At 37.2% G+C, this 25,070-nt stretch overlaps 1 protein-coding gene across 2 annotated transcripts; it reads left to right on the top strand.

Moving 5' to 3' along the window:
• Positions 1-382: 382 nt before the first annotated feature.
• On the top strand, positions 383-22,628 carry LOC149563200 (hypersensitive-induced response protein 4-like). Of its 2 annotated transcripts, XM_089826571.1 has the most exons (3): positions 383-690; positions 10,195-10,289; positions 22,583-22,623. In XM_089826571.1, exons 1-2 carry the CDS (start codon positions 533-535, stop codon positions 10,223-10,225), a joined length of 189 nt encoding a protein of 62 aa, XP_089682697.1. In that variant the 5' UTR covers positions 383-532; the 3' UTR covers positions 10,226-10,289; positions 22,583-22,623. The 2 variants fall into 2 exon arrangements, with proteins under 2 accessions (XP_089682697.1, XP_089682698.1); XM_089826572.1 differs by lacking the exon at positions 10,195-10,289 and having other exon boundaries at positions 388-690; positions 22,583-22,628.
• Positions 22,629-25,070: the final 2,442 nt, after the last annotated feature.

Below are 25,070 nucleotides of genomic sequence, written 5' to 3'. Positions count from 1 at the left end.
GCCTTACGACTAAACCTCTTTGGCTAAGAGCCAAGGACTAAGGAGTATCCATTCCGCCAAGCCCATGGCATGATCCTAACCTCATTTCTTTTCAATGTAGAAGCCATGCACTCAACTAAACTTGATCCCCAATAGATTCTTTAAGAGCCTTTCAACTTCACCCATAGACCAAAGACACATAGATGAAAGCTAACTTTTAGATCGTTGTATTCAAGAAGGAGATTCTTTAAAAAATCAAACCGGTATCATCAAGTTACACTCAAAATAAGAGGGGACATCTAGAAATTAATACATAAAATGGTCCGTTATCATCAAGTTACACTCAAAATAAGAGGGGACATCTAGAAATTAATACATAAAATGGTCCGTTACGGGCTTCATAGACCAAACCAATATATAAATTCAGTCCCGTCAACTTGGACACGGAGAAAGCCGTTTTTTCGGTCATTATAAGTAGGAATACCACAGTTACAGAAAGCCACGTTTTATGTGAGCACAGAAATTAAAAGGTGTAAGAGCTGAATTTGCAGAAATGGACTGTCTGTGCTTGGTGTGTATCGGTCAGTCGACTGTGGGAATTATAGAGAAGTGGGGTCGGTTTGTGAAGCTTGCAGAGCCAGGCCTGCACTTTTTCGACCCCTTTGTGGGAGAATGGGTTCCCTGGACGTCCGTGTTGAGACCAAAACAAAGGTATGCATTGCTTTTTCGTTTACCGGTTTAGTATAATTGACCTGGGTTTTGATTTCGTTCAATTGGGTTTTACCTTGAATGAGCGAGGTCAGTGTTTTACGAATTTTGAATCGGTCATGGCCATGTTCAAATTTGTTACACGATGCATGAGTTGCGTTGCACCATTTTATGTGCATATGGTTTCCACCGTTAAATGTTGTAAGGGATTTCTCTTTCTGTCCTCGAGGAGATAGCTAGCTGTTCAATTTTAACGATTTGAGCTTTGTGTTGTTGAATTGAGTTTTACTTTGAGTGAATGTGGTCATAGATCTTACTGCATTTGAATTGGGCTAGCCACGCTCAAATTGGTTTCAGGTCGCTACCTTTGGAGGAAAAGTCTCAAGGGTTGCAGGCTACAGTACCTGCTATAGTATGGTTACAGTACCTTTCTAGAATACTAACATAGCCCTGCCACTGTTGCAATCTCATTTTAGAACATGGAGGAAAGAGTGCAATCTGTAAATCTTGAGTGAAGGAATCTGGATGCTTATAGGGGAGTTGCAGCCATTAATTGAATGATTCATAGGCCAAACGGTAGCTACTCCATTAAATGGGTTATTGGGTATTTTACCGTTAGGTGCAACACGTATGGTACTGCTAATAAGAGAATTTCCAATTGACAGTGCACATAGTTATACACAGTTCCGGATCTTGCAATATCTTGATTTAGTATTATTACAAGTAATTGCATGAGTTTGAGGCACCCATCTGAAGATATTGATGTGTGAAGAAGTGCAGATTTAGAAGTCATTGGTTATGTTCAGAAGTCCATTTAAAGGCTCAAAGGGTTTAGCTTCAGTTTTGCCCTGGTTTGTAAGAGTTCAGAATTGTCCTAGTTAAATGATAGGAATTCTATTTGGTTTGCAAACTGTGTGTAAAATCTGAGTTCAACAGTAATGCACTGTGTATGAATGATGCAATTTCTGAAACACTGTAGCTGATGACAGACCTGCAGATTTAGAGACATCTATATTCAGATTTATGCTCAAAACATTCTTAGACTTCTGTATTGTATGAGTGTCTTTCATGATAATAAACAAGGTCAGACATGGATTGTTTAAAATTTTAAATAACCGTGTTTTCAAAATTATTGTTGCAGATCTCCTTATTAGAATTTTAGTTCATCTTTCATTAATGAATGTATGTCAGTCATACCAAAATTGCAAAAGAAAACCTCTTAAAGAAGCATGCAAAGTGTTTGGCAGAATGTGTATGAGGAAGAGTGCATGGCCTTTTGGTGATAGTTTAGTGGTTTTTACAATGCCATCAGAGCTGGAATCCTACCGGCCTCTGAATCATTGCATCCTTTAGGACATATCTTGGATTCATCAATGGCCTTCAACATTCCTCTTTGCAAATACCCTCTATGCAAGATGAAGTAGAAACTCACATTTGCAAAAGAGTTCCTTTGGACAAGGATTTTAAAATGGAAGCAAGAGGTATTGTGGAAGAAAAAATTGCACATTGCATCTATGCCTATGGTCTTCCTTTCAACTTGGTGAAATCACCATATTGGCAAGAGTTGATGCCGACCATTAATAGTGCACCTCCTTTTTTACAAGTCTTGGGTATGGAAAGGTGCATGCCACCTTATGTGTAACTATAAAAGAGAAGAAATTTGTGAAGACATCACAGAAACCAATTAGAGATTCTTGTGTTGAATTACAAGTCTATTGATTTTGATGGATGGAAAGATTGCGAAAACTGTCCATTAATAAATCTTATTAGTGTCCCCCAAAGTGGCAATGTTTTGGAGGACAGTTGATTGTGAGGGATAAATTGAAGATGTAGAGTTCTTTTCCAAAATCTTCATTGAGTTCATAGAGGTGTGGTGGGTAATGAGAATGCAGTCCAAGGCATTATGGACAATGTAAAAAGTTGTAGGGCCACATGTGCTTTGGTAGAGAAATGATATCATGCACCAATGACACTCTTGTCTTGGTGATGCAAGCAATTGACATTCAAATGAGAGTGGGTGAAAGCAATATACCAAGAGGGTGAGGAGATCTAGATGTTTGTGACAAATCATCAAATGTTGCAAGCAATTATCATGACTTTCTAGCATAGTTCCAAGAATCACGGCGATTCATGCGATTCACGCGATTTGGCGATTCGATTCAAGCCAAACGATTTTTTGTGAATCGGTGAATCGAATCAGTGATAAAGGGTTTATGAAATAAGTTACTCACTAAATTTCAAGGGTTTTTAAAATTTTCCGATTCATGGCCGATTCGATTCCGATTCATGGCCGATTCACGATTTGATTCGGCCTTGCCTATTCCGATCCGATTCCGATTCTTGTTACTTTGCTTTCTAGAGATTGGAATTGTTGAAGGTAAATTTAATTTATTTATTTACTTCTATTTATAACATGTTCAATATGTATATAAATTTATCATATTTTTTAATGCGTTAAAAAATTATTCTTAATATGTTATGAACATTGTCCTAGGTTGTTGAGACCTGATTTGCATTGCGTACAATTGCTATATGATGAGTTTTGAAGGTGCGAGAGGCATTGGGTGCCATGGTTATTAATGGGGTTCTTGGGAGCAATCAAATTCATTCATTGATCTTGGTTGACGATGGTGGCTTGTCGGGGATGTGTATGAATTTCATTGAGCCTATCATGGGTATGCCAGGGTTTTCTGATTAGATGTATCATGTTTGAGGGATGTTTGTGATGGCATGGACATGGTGATAGAGAAAATAAAGTTCATAGTAGAAAAAAGAGAATGATCTGGAAGAAACATTTTTCATAAAGGTGGAACTGATCATTCTTCATCATTCAAACAAGATGACCACGCCATTGCACCACACTACAAGCCAATTAGTTACTTGTCCAAAGAAAGGGTATTTTATGGCAAACTTAGACTCTGCAAAAACTGCTACAGAGAAAGCTCTGTGGGAAATGAAGGTTGATTGACAACATTGATGTTGCTATCAACAATGAGGAGATGAATGTCCTCAAGATAATCTTTCAGTTCTGCAATCTTATACTTCACAAACAAGAATAACATTGCTGCAAACTATGAATCCCACATAGTTATATTTGGAAGAAATGAATATGATGGGCTAATAGTAATGATCTGGTTGTCAGAAAAAAGGAAATGAATATCAAGAAAATCCTTCAGACTTGCAATTTGAGTCTCCACAACAAGGACGATATGTGTGCAAGATATGAATCCCTATTAACTATGTCTAGAAGATGAATTTCTTGCTATGTTGAATCAATGGGGCCATGATGTTCCAATGCCTAGATGATTAGGAACATCAAAAGATGAACATTGAGATGGGGTTTCAATATGAGGTTAGAAACATGAAGACAAGTCTCATATCCATTGGAACATGCAAGACTTGAGTTATACTCAAGATCCTCTAAATAATCTGCATATGGAAGGTGAATAAGACAAATGTGCTGCAAGTTCCTCTTGGAATGGAGAGATATGAGGGTCTCCATGTATGCCCCAAAGTCTAGTCCAAAGTCTGTGGGGACACTTAAGGTCCAATATAGTCCATATAGTGTCATGATCAACACCAGAACAAATCACTCATGCAACGTGGTATATGGTAATATCCCATGTATCATCTACTTCTTTGTGTGGTCGATTTAGGTATGAATCTAAACAAATAAGGCAAAAGATCTAGCCAATTGAGATGTGTTAGGATGCTGCCCTAACATACTTTTTTCCATGATGACAATATCAAGATGAACAAAGAAACCTGTGATAACTCTTCAAAATGATAATGTCAGAACTAAATAACCTTAGTGCAATGCATATAAACTGGATCTAATGATGACATGTGACACAAACAAATGCTTTCAACTTTTCAAGTGCCAAAATGTCCAACCAATTGACTAGTAAACTAAAAAAATTGAATAAAATATACTTGGGTAATATTTTGGAAAAAATGCATATATGGATATGAGAAGTTGTGAATCACCTTTCCAACTCTACAAGAATTGTGAAAATTGGAGAGATTGGTGAAAAGAAATGAGCTCAAAAGCATAAAACAAAGATATGAATTTGACCAAGAATAACAAAAATCTGGAGCAAAATCTTGAATATGAATCCAATGATATCTTTTATGTGCAATTTTTGCATCATATGCAAAATTATGGCAACATAAAGAGGCTAAATTTATCTGGTCAATAACCAGCAAAAGTGATGCACCCAATATGTGAGTTTGCAAAATTTTCTCATTGTATGTAAAATCTGACAAATACCTAATGGTTTCTGGAGCTATAGACAAAACCTCCAAATCTTTTTTGTCTCAAAAGTTTACAAAAAAGGAAGGGTTAAATCTTTTTCTTTTATTTTGTAAATATTGACGAATTTTGATAAAATGAGAGCTTAAAGAAAACCCAAAAAATGTTTTTCTCCAAGATATGCCATTTTTCCTCCTCAAGGTTGGATCTCTCAAAAAATGAGTAGGAAAGTTACAGATTGGATGCTTTGATACAATGTTGGAGTTAAAGTTAACCCTATGGCTCTTATAAATCCTTTGCAACCAAAATGCTTGTGACATTTGAAGAGAAAGCCATAACTGATGCTATGCAACCTTGATAGAGATTGATCCAAAGAGGAATCTGATATTGATTGATAAATGATTTGGATAGATTACAATGAATGCAATGAACATGTATAAAATCACAAAGATAAAACCCTAGAGGAATATTAAAAGAGACCTTCATAGGCATTGACATCATAATGTATGAGACAACATGTGCTAAACAAAGTTCAATCTATAAAGATAAAAACACTCTTAAAGGGCCTAATTATAAAATTAATTAGATAATCGTGCAATTTCTCTAACAATATTTGCATTGAAGATTTTCCAAAATGGCTTACAAAGGCACTCAACCCACTCTAATACTATGTCAGATTTGGCTATGGAGGTAGCCACCCACCATTTAGAGGCCCAATGGAAAGAAAAATGAATTGAGAAGATTAAATTGCCTTATTCTTATCAAAGATTGCAATAGTTGCTTGTTTGATTTTTCTGCAATTCTGAACTATCAAACTTGTATTTGGAAGGGAATGTGAATTAAGAATATTTGTACAACTTCTTTTCGCTTTATGTTTTGCATGACACCTATCATCTTCCCTATACTTTTTTGCTGGAGAGGAAGATCAATTTCTTTACGATTCCTCCCTTTCTTCTCTCATTTCTAGATCTTTTGAAGCTTTGTCAATAGTAAAGTCTTATTGTGTAGAAATATTCCTAAGGGGCTTCCTTTTGAAAAACCCGTTCTTGTCTCAATGATCTTGCCTTTTTGGATTTTACCCTCTCACTTCTAGCAGAAGTTGCATTAGAAAGTGAAGGGAAGTGCTCTAAATATTGTTGTGACCTTTGAGGAGTGTTCCTCTGCAAAAGACACAAAGTTTTGTCTAACCAAATATAAATTCCTTGATCTTAGACTCCTTAGGTTGTCACAACTTAAAAACGCTTAGTTGACTTTCTAAATTATGCAGCCTGTCCATCTCTGTGCCTTAGTTTTTGGCCAAACAACCAATGCATCAACAGTGGAAACATTTAGAGTGTAATGTACCTGGCCTATTGGAACTTAATCTAGGTTGTCTTGGAATTCCCAAATAAGGTATGGAGTAATATTTACTTAAAAATACAAACTGTCAACTTTATATTTAGATTTAGATTATGTAATCAGGTTAGTTATCATTAAGAATTTCAAGTAAGTGTATAGTCCTACTAAAGTTACAAAGAGTGTTCTACTATCATATAAGGTCTCATACCAATTTTACCAGTCTCAGACTCAGCTTGGACTCGGTCAGGGCCAAATTGGGCTCGTACTTGATCTTGGCGGTCAAACTCGACAAATTAAAAAACCCATGAAATCTAAAGATTTTTAAGGATTTTAAGTTTTTCTCATGCATCATTTTGTCAATTAACATCAAATGCACAATATTTGAGATAAATAGAAGTTATTTTGCACACATATACAACTTTTCATAGATCATGTAAGTATACATGCGATTTTTTGAAAGAAATTACATAAAGTTAAACTAAATAACATAATAGAAATCTGAAATATAGTGTAACTGTCAAATGTCTACAATATCCATGGAATATACAAATCCATAGAATCAAAAATTCAAAACATATATCAAAAGAAAGGCTCATAGTAGCCTATGTCTTCCTACGGGTACGTTTAAGATAGGTCATGGAAGCCTTTAGAGTCATCCTCTCTCCCTATGTCTGAGGTTGAATCTCAGTGACATGATCATCCTCCTCATCTTCATACTCATCTGTATCCTCATCCTCATAATCCTCATCATCAAAGTCAGATCCATCACTCTCAGCCTCAGGGTCCAGTACTGGGTCTCCTCGTGCTCTAGCCTCCTCCACTACCATCGCCATTGCCTTTGCCTCTCGATCTACTTGATCAACCCACTCCAAGTCTTCATCATTGAAGATACGATCATCAATCTCTTTGTTCCACTCTGCTTGTATATCAACCTTCTCTAATACAATGGGAGATGTTTTGGTGCCCAAAATTTATTTGTGACGGAAGCAAAGGTTGTAGTGAACTAAAACAAGATCATTCAACTTTTTTGCTGTCAACCCATTGTGCCTTTTCGAGTGTATATGCTCAAATATACTCCAATTGCGTTCGGATCCTGAAGCACTAGATGATTGGCTCAAGATACGAACTGCAATCCTCTGTAGATTTCACAACTTACTGCCAAACATCTCCCACCATACATTTGAAACGAGAAAATTTTAAATCAGTTCTATAAATTTGACTATATCAATCTAGATTCTAGATTCTAAAGTGGTAATAAAATAGAATTTAGAATTTGGAATCATATATTTCTACTAGGCATCAATTCTATTTGGTTTCTTTTACACAAGTCTTGTGAAAATAGACCTCCTAGTGCTTTTTTATACATCTCTATCTCATGGACTATAACTGTTCCAATAGCTGCATTAGGTGACATTCTCTCTATAACATCAGAGAGGCTCCTCAACACCTCTTCATCAGCCTTAAAGTTATGGTTGAATTGGTATGCTAGAGTAACAAAGTGGGGAGTTGCATGTATAGGCCTATGAAGTAGATTGTGCCATTGCTTATCAATGACATTCCATATGGGACCATATTTTTCGTGATTTTCTGCATGAAAAGGTCGATTGACCTCTCTTGCACTGTCCTTGTCCTCATAAATGCAACCCATTGAGGGCTTCTCTCCATCAACAACCCGTAAGATAACAATAAGAGGCTCTATGAACTACAGTCATTGTGAAAAACAAAACATTAAGCTTTAAGTTTTCTGTTTAAAGATGAGCAATGTGAATGTCAATGAATATAAACAAGTGCTTAAAACTTTAACAAAAATAGTGAAATGAAATAGAAATGAGCACAAAAAGGAAAATTGCCTCCATAATCTTCTTGGAGGGTTTCCAAAAGCCACTCTCATCAAAAACTCAATCAACCACCTTAGCTGCTACATTGAGCTTTACATATGATGAATTTGTCCACTCCTCACATACAAACATACCTTTCAAACTAGCCTTTGCATTAAGAAAAGATTTCAATGTGAGAAAATTTGTTGCAAATCTAGTGACCATTGGACGAGACAACTCTTTATTCTATGTGTTGCCTCATAAGGTTGAGGACCCAAGCATGATTATATATGAACTTGCAAATATTCCTTGCGTTTTGTACACATTTTTTAATCCAAAGAATGTTACCTAGATCCTCCAACATGAGGTCAAGGCGAGAGGCAGTACAAAGGGTCCAAAACAACTGGCGATGCCTCTCCGTAAGAAGTTTACCAACAGCAACATAATTTGCTGCATTATTTGTCACAATTTGTACCACATTCTCCTTACCCACCTCCTTCAACACTTCCTCCATTGCCTCACAAAGATACTCAACATTTTTGGTCTTCCCCGAGCATCAATTGATTTCAAAAACACTGTGGAACTTGAGAAAAAATAAAGAAATTTATTACAATCACAATTATTAATCAATTTACTATTAAATTGCTAAATTCTAACTTTTTAAGTACAATATTGAACTACTTGATGAGGAGACAAGAAAATTCAACAGTGTTCTATTTCTTCTATCAATCCAACCATCGGTCATGATGGTGCAACCCATTGCAACTCATACTTTACTTTGCTCTTCAATTTCGACTTTTACATCAGTAACGCGATGGGCCAAAATAGGACCTTTTAGCTCATCATTAGGGGCTTTAAACCCCGGACCACAAATAGTAACAACATCTATTACAATTTGTCAATAAAGAGACTTAAAAGTCAAAACAAATTAACTAAACAATATAAGTATACTTATTATGCAAGTAAGGGAAGACATACAAATTAAAAATTAAAATTATTAAGTAATTTTCTGCATTAAATGGAAGGTTGTTGTAGAAGAAGAAATCTCCAAGTGCCAACTTTGCTTGCTCATACTTCTCCTTATTCCAAGCCATGCTCTCAAGCAATGGTTGTGCACTTGGAGTTGTGCATAGATCAAAGATGGAATTAAGTGAGGATCATTGCTTATGCACCCTTGGCCCAATATTCACAGTCTGAGATGCAATAGTAGAAGAATGTGGAACTAGAGGGTGACCATGTCCATGATAATTTGAAGAGTCCTCTACACCTCTAGTTCCAGCTAATTGTGTCATCTCTTCTTGTTGCTTTTTTTAAAATTCTTTTTTCTCTGCAAATTACTCTAAGAGAGTTTGCATATTACGCATAACATCTTGAGGTACCTCCTTGCATTTTTTGATATCACTCCTTAGTATATGTGCAAGGTGACATTTCAATCTATTAATGCCTCCCCCATTATATGTTACCATACAATGCCAACATGTGACAACTCGTTTCTTATACACAGGAATAACATCTTTCCAAGCCCTATCCGTTGCTACTGCACTAAGGTCAGCATTAGGGTATGTTTTAGGCCTAGTTCCACTACCCTCGAGTTGAGACATGATGTTGCCGCTATTGCAATATGCCATAAATAAATAAATAAACATTTATAATATAGAAAAGACAATTTACAAACACTAGGACTGCTTATTTTTCAAGTTTCCCATCACCATAAAATGGAACAAATCTAAACCAGTGTTATAGGACTCGACAAGTCCCAAGGCGAGTCGAGCAAAACAAGGCCAATGGCCTTTTGCCTCAGACTCAGTCGAGTCTTGACCGAGACAAGGTTGATTCACTGAGTTTTGTCAGCCTAACTTGACCAGCGGTCAACATCCAGAAAGGAAAAAATAAAATTGGTTTTAATGATTTTTCTTTTGTTTTGTTTGATATGTAAACATTCTAAAGCATAAGTTAGACTAAAAAGGTCATTTTATCACTTGCAAACACAAATAATAGAGAAAAAAGAGTTCAGGGAATAATATTGGGGTTCTGGGAGATAAATTAGCAAATTGGTTGGCTCTCATCTATCGGTTGCTGATTATTTCTGCCTCTTTGTAGCTTGCATATAAGCATTGGAGGAGCTAAATGAAGCATTTGGAGGAGGCTTCTTCAAATTTGGGTTACATTTCCATTTCTAGAGCAAATTTGAAGAGGTAAGATACATTTTTTTCTTGTTATTTTGCAAATTTTTTACATTCATGAATCTTTTTTTATTTGCATGTGTTTGGACTCTTTAGGTTTGTTCTATTTTTTGGTGATGAAAAACTTGTAAAGCAAGCAGACCTAGTGTTTGTAAATTGTCTTTTCTATATTCTAAATGTCTATTTATTTACTTGTGGTATATTGCAACAGTAACAACATCATGTCTCATCATGTATATTTATTTTCTTGATGCTGGCTCTAGTGCAGTAGCAAGAGATAGGGCTTGGAACCATGCTAGTCCTGGGCATAAGAAAGGAGTTGTGACATGTTGGTATTGTATGGTAACATATAATGGGGGAGGCATTAATAGATTGAAATATCACCTTGCACATATACCAAGGCGTGATATCAAAAAATGCAAGGAGGTACTTCAAGATGTTATTTGTGATATGCAAGCTCTTTTAGAGGAATCTACAGAGAAAAAAGAATTAGAAAAAAAAAACAAGAGATGATATAATTAGCTGGAACTAGAAGTATAGAGGGCTCTTAATGTTATCATCGACATGGTCACCCTCTAGTTCCAACTTCTTCTACTTTTGCATCTCAGATTGAGAGCATTGGGCCTTGGGTGCGTAAAGATCCTCACTTAATTCGACCTTGTTCCACGCACAACTCCAAGTGCACAACCATCGCTTGAGAGCATGGCTGGAATAAGAAGCATGAGAAAGCAAAGTTGGCACTTGGAGATTTCTTCTTCTACAACAACCTTCCATCACCCTCTAGTTCCAACTTCTACTATTGCATCTCAAACTGAGAGCATTGGGCCTTGGGTGCGTAAAGATCCTCACTTGATTCTACCTTTGTTCCACGCACAACTCCAGGTGCACAACTATTGCTTGAGAGCATGGCTGGAATAAGAAGCATGAGAAAGCAAAGTTGGCACTTGGAGATTTCTTCTTCTACAACAACCTTCCATTTAATGCTACAAAGTACTTATAATTTTAATTTTTAATTCGTATGTCTTCCCTTGCTTGCCTATTAAGTATACTTATATTGTTTATTTAATTTGTTTTAACTTTTAGGTCTCCTTATTGGCAAATTGCCATAGATGTTGTTATTGTTTGTGGTCAGGATTCAAAGCTCCTAATGATGAGGAGCTAAAAAGTCCTATTTTGGCCCATCATGTTGCTGATGTAAAAGTTGAAATTGAGGAGCAATGTAAAGTATGGGTTGCAAAGGGTTGCACCATCATGACCAATGGTTGGATTGATAGAAGAAATAAACAGTGCTGAATTTTCTTATCTCCTCATCAAGTAATTCAATATTGTACTTAGAAAGTTAGAATTTAGTAATTTAATAGTAAATTGGTTGATCAATGTGTACCAATTTTTTTAATTTTTTCTCAGGTTCAATAGTGTTTTTGAAATCAATTGATGCCTCGGGGAAGATGAAAAATGTTGAGTATCTTTGTGAGGTAATGGAAATAAGCGTTGAAGGAGGTGGGTGAGGAGAATGTGGTGCAAATTATGACAGATAATGCAACAAATTATGTTGTTGCTGGTAAACTTCTTATGGAGAGGAATGGTTACTTGTTTTGGACCCCTTGTGCTACCTATTGCCTTGACTTCATGTTGGAGGATCTAGGTAAAATTCTTTGGATAAAAAAATGTGTAGAACAAGCAAGGAATGTTTGCAAGTTCATATATAATCATGCTTGGATCCTCAACCTTATGAGGCGACGACACACAAAGAAAAAAGAGTTATGTCATCCAGCGGTCACTAGATTTGCAACAAATTTTCTCACCTTGAATTCTTTTCTTAATGCAAAGGCTGGTTTGAAAGGTATGTTTGTATGTGAGGAGCGAAAAAATTCATCATATGCAAAGCTCAATGCAACAATTGAGGTGGTTGATTGGGTTTTTGATGAGAGTGGCTTTTGGAAACCCGCCAAGAAAATTATGGAGGTAATTTTCCTTTTTGTGGTCATTTCCATTTCATTTCACTATTTTTGTTGAAGTTTTAAACACTTGTTTATATTCATTGACATTGACATTGTTCATTTTTAAAAGGAAAACTTAAAGCTTAATGTTTTGTTTTTCACAATGATTACTATTCATAGATCCTCTTATTGTTATCCTACGGATTGCTAATGGAGAAAAGCCCTCAATGGTTTATATTTATGAGGGCATGGATAGTGCAAAAGAGACCATTCGAGCTTTTTATGCAGGGAATCACGAAAAATATGGTCCCATATGGGATGTCATTGATAAGCGATGGAAGAATATACTTCATAGACCTATACATGCAGTTGCTGACTTTCTTAATCTAGTATACCAATTCAGCCCAAATTTAAGGCAGATGAAGGGGTGTTGAGTGGCCTCTATGATGTTATAGAGAGAATGTCACTTGATGCAACTGTTGGAACAATTATAGTCCATGAGATAGAGATGTACAAGAAAGTACTAGGAGACCTATTTTCATGAGACTTGCGTAAGAAAAACCGGATAAAACTAATGCCTGGTAAAAATATATGATTGCAAATTTTAAATTCTATTTTATTACCACTTTAGAATCTAGAATCTAGATTAATATAGTCAGATTTATAGAACTGATTTCATATGTATGGTGGGTGTAATGTCCCCATTTTAGTAGTTGACCAAGTGTGTGTGCGTTAGCCTTGTTCTACATGGTCCCGAGGGCTAACGAAGGGTTTAATGGGATCCTAGAGTGTTTTGGCCTAGTCATTTCCAGTTTGGGCAAAAACGAAGTTGATTTACTCAATATCAGGGATACTATTTTTAGTAAGTCGGCAGGACACAGTGCAGGTCAATTTTGGTGATTGGATTCGATACTCCTCAGTAAGAGCTTTCCGATGAGCCATCACTCGCATTATTCGGAGTCCGATTGCTAATACATTTTAATGCCTGAAGTTTTATTAAAGTAACATCTAATTTAATTGTAAAATATTGAAGTGTTACTTTAATATTTATTTTATGGTGATGTGTACCCAAGGGAGACATAAGGGGTATTTTAATATATGTTTTATATATTACACATCTTTTATCCCACATTGCCCATATGAGTTGAGCGGACCCTTGGAAATAGATTAAAATGAAGCATTTGTGGCTTCATTAGGCAGGTTGAATATGAGAAGAAATTGGTGTGTGAGTTGTAGCTCCGTTCTTGGCATTTGAGGATGTCTATCCTCTCTTGTAACATTCTAGACGTCATTCCCTTGGGGTTTGGCCTTTGGAATTCTTTGTTATTGGCTTCATTATCAGGCAGTTTAGTTGCATTTCCGGCTACAGGCAGATTTGGTATTTTGCTCATATCTTCTTCACTACTTGTCCGACGCTTATGCCACTCTGAGGGAATGGTATTACGAAGGTAGTGGACTGATTGAAGGACAAAATATTGTAGCAGCAAGTTCGAAAGCATGGGCTGGAGTATTATGTCAATACTGCTGAAGTAATTAGTGAGTTGATAAATCTGCCATGTATTTGGTTTTATGAATTCTGAAAATAACATTTTATTAGCAGCAGTTCATTTCCACTTTGCATATTATTGTAGTTTCTTTCTTGTTTATGTTGTATGATGCCAATTCCATGCACGAAACACAACAAACAAATAAACGTTTGATTTCCGGAGTTATAGGGGGTTTAAAACATTAAACGCAGAAATAAGAAGTTGAATGCAAACTGTTTGACATAATTCCTTTCAGCAATTTGGTTTAGTTTTTGAGACATTCAGGGGTGCCCATTACAGTGGTATCAGAGCTATTAGTCCTACCATCCTGTGGAGGTCTTATAGGGAATTTGGAACAGCCGGATAGAGGGAAAAAGTGTTTGACGAAATGTCAAAACACTAAAATCAGAAATAAATAAAAACACAGGCTAAGCATTTGTGTTTGAGCATGCAACAGGGGTCTTATAATTTCCGCGATACTAGAGCAAGACAAAATAGGATTTCAGACTTGCAAAGCAAACAGTCTAGTACATCCGTGCAGGTGGACATTGAATCCAACCATACAGACACAAAGGAGATATTCTGTGATCAGGACAATAATATGGGTGATCGAGATGACAGGAATACAGGATTAGGCGGAGGCGGAAATGCTGGTCCAGATCAGGGAGAGGTACTGTTCAGATAGTTACTGGATACATTAGAGCAGGGGCAGCGTATGCAGCAGGAGCAGAATAGGCGAATGGACATGATGTTGCAGCTCATGGCTAGACAGATGGGTGTCAATATTAATCCAGGTGATGCCAACAACAGAAACAATAACAACGAGGGAAACAACAACAATGGTCCTGAGAATAACATTAATGGACACGGCAACAATGGGAATGAGGCTGATAACTTTAGACACGTTGCACGCCCAGCACGGACTACGAGCTCGAGACCTCTTCTACCCACTTTCCCACCCAGAGATCCGGTTCAACCAGTAAACGAACCGCAGATTACCGAGTTACAGGACCAGTTCAGGAGGGACTGGGAGGCTAGTGGACCGGAGTTTCAGGCGGATATTTCCCTTAGAGATTATATGGACTTGAGGATGAGACACATACCTAAAGCAGGAGGGAGGAATCAAAACTTTGAATTGAGGAAGAAAGTTGGAAAACTTTCTTTACCTTATTATGATGCTTCAGGGAAGATGACTGCACGAGCTTGGGTGCAGAAGGTAGATACATACTTGCAGCTAAATCCTATGCCTGAGGAGGAGGCTATCAAGTATGCGGCTATGCACTTGGATGGCGTTGCACATGAATGGTGGCATCATGGCATGGTGACTTTGGGGCATAATCAGATTACATCCTATGAGGAATTCACCATGCCATGATGCCACCTATCCCGAAAAGATTAGAGCTATTGTAGAGTGGCCTACTCCCACAAACCTTACACAGCTTAAGGGATTCTTTGGTTTATGTGGGTTTTATAGGAGGTTTGTTAAGAGATTCTCACAGATTGCTACACCCTTGACAGATCTTACCAGGAAAGGAGCTTTCGTGTGGACAGGGGCAGCACAGAGGTGTTTTGAGCATTTCAAGCAGGTAATGTCTTCATGTCCAGTTCTAGCTCTACCGGATTTCACGAAGCCTTTTGAGCTTCATTGTGATGCATCAGGTGATGGGATTGGAGCAGTATTGATGCAGGAGAAGCATCCCATCGCATTCGAGAGTAGGAAGCTCCGGGGAGTTGAGAAAAGTTATTTTGTCTATGACCGGGAGATGTTGGCCATAATGCATGCATTGGCCAAATTTCGATCATATTTGGTTGGTGGACGTTTTGTGATCAAGATTGATCACAACAATATTAAATACTTCATGAGCCAACGTGATCTTAATGACCGGCAACAAAAATGGGTGACTAAATTGCAGGCATATGACTTTGACATAGAGTTTGTCAAAGGTAAGAAAAATGTGGTGGCTAATGCCTTATCTCGAAGACCTCACTTATGTGCTCTGGCAGAGATTTCAGGAGATTGGAGAGATCGGATTATAGCAGAGTATGTCGGAGATGCTTGGGCTTCTGGATTGATTTTAGGTACCATACAGGATGATCGCTATGAGGTGATAGATGGATTGATCAGAGTTCAAGACAGGGTTTATTTGATTTCGTCATCACATTTGAGAGAGGCGATACTTAAGGCATTTCATGATGCACTCACAGCTGGACATCCGGGGGTCTTCAAGACCTACAGGCAGATCCGAGAGCGGTTTTCATGGAAAGGGCTCGAGGATGATGTTCAGAGGTATGTCAGGGAGTGTGTGGTTTGTCAACAGAATAAGGGAGAGCACACATTTCTTGCAGGTTTATTACAGCCCTTGCCCATTCCTGATAGGAAATGGGAAAGTATTTCGATGGACTTCATCACTGGTTTACCACGAGTGCAGGGAAGGGATTGCATCTATGTGGTGGTGGACCGCTTGACGAAGTTTGCTCACTTCTTTGCTATTTCGTCCACTTACACAACAACACAGGTGGCAGATCTTTTCTTTAGAGAGATATTCAGGTTACATGGGCTGCTCAGATTCATTGTCAGCGACTGGGATAGTAAGTTTATGAGTGTTTTTTGGCAAGAGTTGTTTAGGTTGTGTGGTACAGATCTTACACCTAGCACTAGTTATCATCCGCAAACAGATGGGCAAACAGAGATTGTGAATAAATGGGCGGAAGGATATTTGAGAAACTATGTAACTACACAACAAAAAGCTTGGATCAGATGGTTGCATATGGGAGAGTATTGTTATAACACCACTTATCATATGTCCATCAAGATGACTTCTTTCATGGCACTCTATGGTTATGAAGCACCTAGCTTCATGGATTTAGTTTTGGGGGACAGTAGAGTGCCCAAAGCCAAAAACTTATTGCAGGATAGTCAGGACATCTTGAAAGTGCTCAAAGAGAATATACAGCAGGCCCAGAATCAACAGAAATTGTATGCTGATCAGCACCGAATAGAGCGTAGCTTCGAGGTAGGGGATATGGTTTACTTGAGGCTACAACCATATAGACAGTCATCGCTCAAGAAGAGCGGAGCTGAAAAGTTGAAACTTAGATTTTATGGTCCCTACAGGGTGATTCGCAAAGTGGGCAAAGTCGCCTATGAGCTTGAGCTTCCAAAGGGCAATTGAGTGCACAATGTGTTTCATGTGTCTAGGCTTAAGAAAGCCATTGGTCAGAGTGTAGTGCCTTCTGTAGATTTACCCCCTTTGGATGAGGAGGGGAAGCTTGTGTTAATACCCGAGGCTATTCTGGACACCAGAGAGAGGAAGCTTAGAAACAGGATAGTGAAGGAGTATTTGGTCAGATGGAAAGACCTGCCGGAGGAAGATTCTACATGGGAGAGTGAGCAGGTTATTCAGCAGGCTAGACTGAGATTGCTTGAGGACAAGCAATTTCAAGGGGGGCGGATTGTAATGTCCCCATTTTAGCAGTTGACCAAGTGTGTGTGCATTAGCCTTGTTCTACATGGTCCCGAGGGCTAACGAAGGGTTTAATGGGATCCTGGAGTGTTTTGGTCTAGTCATTTCCAGTTAGGGCCAAAACGAAGTTGATTTACTTAGTATCAAGGATACTTACTATTTTTAGTAAGTCGGCAGGACACAATGCAGGTCAATTTTGGTGATTGGATTCGATACTCCTCGGTGAGAGCTTTCCGGTGAGCTATCACTCGCATTATTCGGAGTCCGATTGCTAATACATTTTAATGCCTGAAGTTTTATTAAAGTAACTTCTAATTTAATTGTAAAATATTAAAGTGTTACTTTAATATTTATTTTATGGTGATGTGTACCCAAGGGAGACATAAGGGGTATTTTAATATATGTTTTATATATTACACATCTTTTATCCCACATTGCCCATATGAGTTGAGCGGACCCTTGGAAATAGAATAAAAGGAAGCATTTGTGGCTTCATTAGGCAGGTTGAATATGAGAAGAAATTGGTGTGTGAGTTGCAGCTCCGTTCTTGGCATTTGAGGACGTCTATCCTCTCTTGTAACATTCTAGACGTCATTCCCTTGGGGTTTGGCCTTTGGAATTCTTTGTTATTGGCTTCATTATCAGGCAGTTTAGTTGCATTTCCGGCTACAGACAGATTTGGTATTTTGCTCATATCTTCTTCACTACTTGTCCGACGCTTATGCCGCTTTGAGGGAATGGTATTACGAAGGTAGTGCACTGATTGAAGGACAAAGTATTGTAGCAGCAAGTTCGAAAGCATGGGCTGGAGTATTATGTCAATACTGCTGAAGTAATTAGTGAGTTGATAAATCTGCCATGTATTTGGTTTTATGAATTCTGAAAATAACATTTTATTAGCAACAATTCATTTCCACTTTGCATATTATTGTAGTTTCTTTCTTGTTTATGTTGTATGATGCCAATTCCATGCACGAAACACAACAAACAAATAAACGTTTGATTTCCGGAGTTATAAGGGGTTTAAAACATTAAACGGAGAAATAAGAAGTTGAATGCAAACTGTTTGACATAATTCCTTTCAGCAATTTGGTTTAGTTTTTGGGACATTCAGGGGTGCCCATTACAGTGGGAGATGTTTGGCAGTAAGTTGCTATAGAGGATTGCAGTTCGTATCTTGAGCTAGTCATCTAGTGCTTCAAGATGCGGACGCAATTGGACTATGTTCGAGCATATACACTCGAAGAGGCGCAATAGGTTGACTGCAAAAAAGTTGAATGATCTTGTTTTGTCTACTACAACCTTCGCTTCTGCCACAAACAGATTTTGGGCATTGACATCTCCCATTATATTAGAGAGGGTTGATAAACAAGCAAAGTAGAGCATAGAGGTTGATGATCCTGTCTTCAGTGATGAAGACTTGGATTGGGTTGATTAGGTGAATTGCGAGGTGGATGTAGTGGCAATGGTAGAGAAGGAAGCTAGAGCACGAGGAGACCTAGTGCAGGACCTTGCAATCGAGATTGATGGATTCAAGTTTGATGATGAGGATTGTGAGGATGAGTATGAGGATGAGGAGGATGATAATGTCACTGAGGTTCAACGTCAGATTCAGGGAGAGAGGATGACTTTAGTGGCTTCCATGACCTATCTTAGGCGTACTCGTAGGAAGACATAGGCTACTATGAGCTTTTCTTTTGATATATGTTTTGAAATTTTGATTCCATGGATTGCATATTCTATGGATATTGTAGAAGACTTGGAGTGGGTTGATCAAGTGGATTGAGAGGCATAGGTAGTGGCAATGGTGGTGGAGGAGGCTAGAGCACAAGGAGACCTAGTGCAAAACTTTGAGGTCGAGACTAATGGATCCGACTCTGATGATGAGATTTATGAGGATGAGAATGAGGAGGATGATCATGTCATTGAGGTTCAACCTCAGACATAGGGAGAGAGGATGACTCTAGAGGCTTCCATGACCTATCTTAGGTGTACTCGTAGGAAGACATAGGCTACTATGAGCCTTTCTTTTGATATATGTTTTGAAGTTTTGATTCCATGGATTGCATAGTCTATGGATATTGTAGACATTTGATAGTTACACTATATTTTAAATTTCTATTATGTTATTTAGGTTAACTTGATGTAATTTCTTTCAAAAATTTGTATTTATACTTACGTGATCTATGAAAAGTTGTATATGGGTGCAAAGTAGCTTCTATTTATCTCAATTATTGTGTATTTGATGTTAATTAGCTAAATAATGCATGAAAAAACCTTTAAAATCTTTGAATTTCATTGGTTTTTTAATTTGCCAAGTCCTTGCTGAGTCCGACCATCGAGATCGAGTTCGACCCCAATTTGAGCCTGACCGAGTCTGAGCCAATTCCGAGGCTGGTAACACTAATCTAAATAGTCCAAACACGTGCAAATAAAAAAAGATTCATGAATTTAAAAAAAATTGCAAATTAACAAGGAAAAAATGTGTGTTTCCTCTTCAAATTTGCTCTAGAAGTGGAAATGTACCACAAGTTTGAAGAAGCCTCCTCCAAATGCTTCTTTTAACTCCTCCCAATGCTTATATGCAAGCTACAAAGTGGCACAAATAATCAGCAACCGATAGATGAGAGCCAACTGATTTGCTAATTTATCTCCCAAAACCCCAATATTCTCCCTCAACTCTTCTTTCTCTATTCTTTGTGTTTGCAAGTGATAGAATGACCTTTTTAGGTCTCACTCAGTGTTACATGACTTAGACTCGCCTATGACTTAGAAAGTCAAAATCTGACTCGGACTTGGACTCGACAACTAGATTCGGCAAGGACTCAAAAAATAAAAACCCATGAAATTCAAAGATTTTTAAGGATTTTAAGATTTTTTCATGCATCTTTTAGTCAATTAACATCAAATGCACAATAATTGAGATAAATAGAAGCTACTTAATACACACACAATTTTGCATAGATCACATAAGTATAGAAGCGAATTTGTGAAGGAAAAAAACTGAATAACACAATATAAAATAATAAACATAAACATTTGGTTTGACAAAACTAAAATTGGAACTTGACTTGAAAGACACCACACTTTTTGACAATTGGATTTAGAATTTGAGAACAACTCACACTAAGCTACGTATGTAAAAACCCTGAGAAAAAGACATGAAATATATATAATCATAATGGAAGTTGTAAACTATCTCATGTTGTTTACCAAAAATTTGAGTAACTATAAAAAAAAACATACATCGCTCTGTAGGACAAAGAGACGGTGGGATAGGGGGGCAAGTTTCCGAGACGAGGGGACAAAGGCCCTGAATTGGGGACGGTGGGGGATGGGGGTAGTGGCGGGGGTAGCAGGGGTGTATATACTATATACTATACATATGGTACTTAAAATGCTAGTTATGAAAAGATGTACTACAATATAAGATATACAGATGTCAAAAACTTAAACATTGAATATTGCATTGAAGTTTTGAACTGGAACATCATGATTCATGATCAAACAATGAACATTTGAACATCAGCAAATGAAAGAGTGTCAAATTATATAATATATATTAGGTCAATAGTATGAGTATCTACTATCTAATCAATGATCACATGAATCATGACATAAAGATGATTGCAATAAGTATCATGTGCCATGAATCATGATATCAAAATAAGTATATAATGCAAACAAAAACTACAAGTCTCCGAGAGTCCAAATCAAAATGCCAAATGAACGATCAATGATCATCCCCTGGAAGTCCAGGCGCCCCTCCGCACCCAAAAGGGATGCAGTCACGTCTCCCCACACCCATAGGGACAGGGGGACGTCTCGCCGTCTCTAGCAGAGGTGGTGCTCTGAGTGACGCCACCCGAGATGCCGAGATGTCCCCTTGTCTCAGGTGCATCCCCATCTCAAGTGTGGCCCGGTTTTAGCGGGGGGACGCGTCCCCGTGTTTCACTGAAAAAAAATCAATTAAAAATAGTTAGTTTGCCCTAAAATTCTCAGGAAAGAGGTTTATAATTTTCTAATTAATTATTCTACGAGTCTCTCTTCTGTGAGAATTTACAGTGCACAGATATTTACAGCGCAATGTTGAGTTCATTAGCCACTTTTATCATTACAAATCCTTCAATACAATATGCAACTTAGGTTAGGCAAAGCAGATTGTTTAACGCATGCATATGTTGGATGGGGAGGGATTGCCCTCCTCATTTACACAACATATGTGTTAAAACGTTATCTCAGATGAAGGAAACACTGGCTTCTTCAAAAGATCGTCAGATGGTTTAAGATTCAATTGTCAATTGCTACATATATTCAGTGGTTTTAAGCAGTATGCATCGTTACAAATGTTCTTATTCAGTGGTAATGTGGAATTGTTTGCAGGACAATGTCTTTGTGCAATTATTATGCTCTGTCCAGTTCTGTGTTGTGAAACTGAATGCTGATGACGCATTTTATGAGTTACAAAATCCTGAAGAACAAATTCAAGCTTATGTTTTTGATGGTATTCCTCATAAATTTTCCCATCTACTCTGTTCTCACAAGTTTGCCTGGTAAATCAAGTTAGTGAAGCAATCTTCTCATGAATAATATTGTCGTGGTGCAAGCGAATGTTCCTAGAATGGGCCTAGATGATTTGTTTGAGCAAAAAGGTGATATCGCACAAGCTGTGTTGGAGGAACTCGAAAAGTTAATGTGTGCTTATTTCTCATTTTCTTTATGGGGTCTTGACGATTCTTCATTTTTCATGGCCTGCTATTGGACCTCTGAATAATTAGTTCAGGGTTTCATGGTTGTTTCTTATTCACTATTGATTTTAGATATTTCTTTACATACTAGTGTCGACATACCCAATTTTCAAAGTTTCTTTTAAATAGCTTTGACAATCTAATCTCATAATTACACTCAATTTTCCTGCTTATCTCTTCAACAAGGAGAAAATACAAATGTGGCATTTGGATGATGGATATACTATTTTAGAAAAAAAGCAGACAATTGTTTCAAACAGTACTTTTCAAGGTGTTCTACTAATATTTAGAACTTCCGAGTTTGATCTGTTGGAAATCTTGGTCTATTTCAGTTCTTAATGGAATTGCCTTGTGAGAGACCACCTCTGATCTGTTATAACTTTATGTTTGTTGTATTTTTTAAGAGAATATCGGGATGAAAATAAAAAAATAATTTGTTTAAGTCCCATTAAGTAGCTGCCAACCTAAGGACATTATGTGTCTAATATTTTTAATGAACACCAAGCAAGATTAGCATATGGTATGGAAGTATTTTTATGCGTTTCTTAGTATATCAATACATTTTGAAAGGACTTAAAGTGCATTTTGAAGAGTACCTGATGTGTGGGGTGCTAATTTCCCAATCAGGCAATGGGATCATATGGCTATAACATAGAGCAGATTCTGGTGGTTGATATTACTCCAGGTCCTGTGCAAAGGGCAATGAATGAGATCAATGCAGGTATGATGGCTTCCCTGTCTTATCTTTTGTAGGCATTTGCATGCTTGAAATTTGTTATTATTAGAAGGAATAGCATATATGGTCAAAATAGAACTTTATGTTTGATGGTTGAAATATAATGCTATTTTAGTAAGTTTTTCAACAACTTATGATATGCTGATGTTGTGCTTTTTGAGTATTGACCTGGCCATTTGGATGTACATGCTCACAAGGCACACATGGACAGCCTATCCTACACTACCCTTACTCTATAGAGCTTATAGCTGGGGGAGGGGGTCCAATCTTTAATTTCTAAATTTGTGTTCCTCATGGTCAAAGTTTACTCCAAAGCTCTAAGGTTTAAGGGGATCTTTCTTTGCAGCCCAACGGATGCATCTTGCAAATGTGTATAGGTGAACCGGACAAGATACTGCAAGTCAAAAAGGCAGAAGGGGAAGCTGAGGCAAAATATCTTACTGGTGTCGGGGTTGCACAGCAGTGACAAGCAATAACAGATGGGCTACGAGAAAATGTGATAGAATTTTCACATAAGGTGCCTGGTACTTCTACCAGGGATGTTATGGATTTAGTGATGGTGTCTCAATACTTTGACACCATGAAAGATGATGGGGCGTCATCCAAGAATTTGACAATTTTCATTCCTTGCGGTCCAGGTCATGTCAGAGAGATAAGTGACCAGATGAAATGGAGTTATGGAAGCATCACATTCTTCTCAGGGATGGGCCATCTGATTTTTAGAACATTTTCTGGACAAATTTAGGTGGGTTTTGGTAATAAATTGATAATTCAAGAACATACATAGCATGTCAAAGGTGCTGATATTGTTTTTCTATTTTTTTGTGAGAGGTATGTGCACATTGAGATTTACTAGCAATGAAGATAAATAAACTTGCCTGTATTTTACTTTAATTTACTTGAGTTCCCAATGCGTCAACTGGGAAGTCATTTTGGAATAAAATGGTTACTAGTGCTGATTTTACAAGTAATTCTCTGGCCTAATTTACCAAAACATTTATTTATTTTCTTGCCATTGTTTGAAATCTGTGAGGTATCAGAAAGGTAACTTGATTCCTGTAGATTTGCTAATATAGTTACAGTAGCATAAAGGTCTAGATTAAAAAACAATCTTTGTTGTTTTTGTATTTGTTTTGGCAGCCACATTAACACAAGGTCTGCTCATTAACATTTGAATCACTAGAAGATAGCTGGCTATATTAAAAGTTTTGTTTATTGTAGACACTGTTACTGACAACTCAAATAGTTTCCATCACAGTATGCATCAACTGGGGCAATGGATCAATGAATATTTTCTAAGCATAAAGTTTAGAGTTGTTCTATTAAGCGCAGTAATTCCACGAAAGATATAATTGATGTATTTAAAGACGTGATGTCAATAAATTAGAGCTTCAAAATGTGAAAAGTCCACATGATAGATCTATTTAATAAACTACTTAATTGAAAGTCAATCTATTATTTTTGTTAGAATGAAAGGATGTGGTTGTAGTGTTTTGTAAAATTTGGGACATTGGTCTATCAAAGATTACTCACATAATTAGATCAGGATGTTTGAAACATCCTTCGAGTCTTAAGCATGTACATAAAAACCTTCTATTATATATATCTGTAAAAGGAGAATACTTATCCCTAACCATTCAACTACTACCAATAAACACTCGATTAACATGATACCTCAGTTGGGTTAAATACAAAATAATAAATTTTAATTTAGGAAATTAAATGTGAAAGGCTTATTTAGCTTTTGGAGCTATGACGAGGAATAAGATTTTGATGTTGCATAAAATTAGTTGCCTAGTTGCACACAATTATATGTGCTCAATGTGCTGTCTCAGGTTTTGAAGGACATGTTGATTTTGAAATTCAGGTCAATTTTGGGCAGTGCAGATCTGTTTTTAGCTTCCAGATATCATCTGGAATGATAGTAGATTTAATTTAATGCTCAAATGAATAGCTTGTATAGGAACTTGAAATGTGATTTTTAACATACCATGAATCAATAAAACTTCATGTATCACACAAATTTTGCATTGAAAACTTAAAATAGACGTAGAGTGATGGGAGAGACTAATAAGCCAACATACCATGAATCAATAAAACTTCATGTATCACACAAATTTTGCATTGAAAACTCTTAATAGACGTAGAGTGATGGGAGAGACTAATAAGCCACATTCTTAGCCCTTGAATTTGTCCCCTTTCCTATTAGTGGAGTGAATGTAGGCTTCTCAAACAACTATAGTGTGGATAAACTAACCCAACCCCAAACATTAGCACCCCCTCCCCATAAAAAAATACTTCCTTTATTTTCTTTGGAGGACTATTAATAGGATGGGATAAAAACAACTATTTTAGTTGAAGATTGTGGGGCACTATATT

The sequence above is a fragment of the Cupressus sempervirens genome, chromosome 4 (assembly GCF_028749045.1).
Source record: "Cupressus sempervirens isolate cs-2001-9-10 chromosome 4, ASM2874904v1, whole genome shotgun sequence".
NCBI lineage: Eukaryota > Viridiplantae > Streptophyta > Pinopsida > Cupressales > Cupressaceae > Cupressus > Cupressus sempervirens.
The sequence above is the reverse complement of the archived record's forward strand: the minus strand, read 5'-3'. Positions and strand labels throughout refer to the sequence as shown.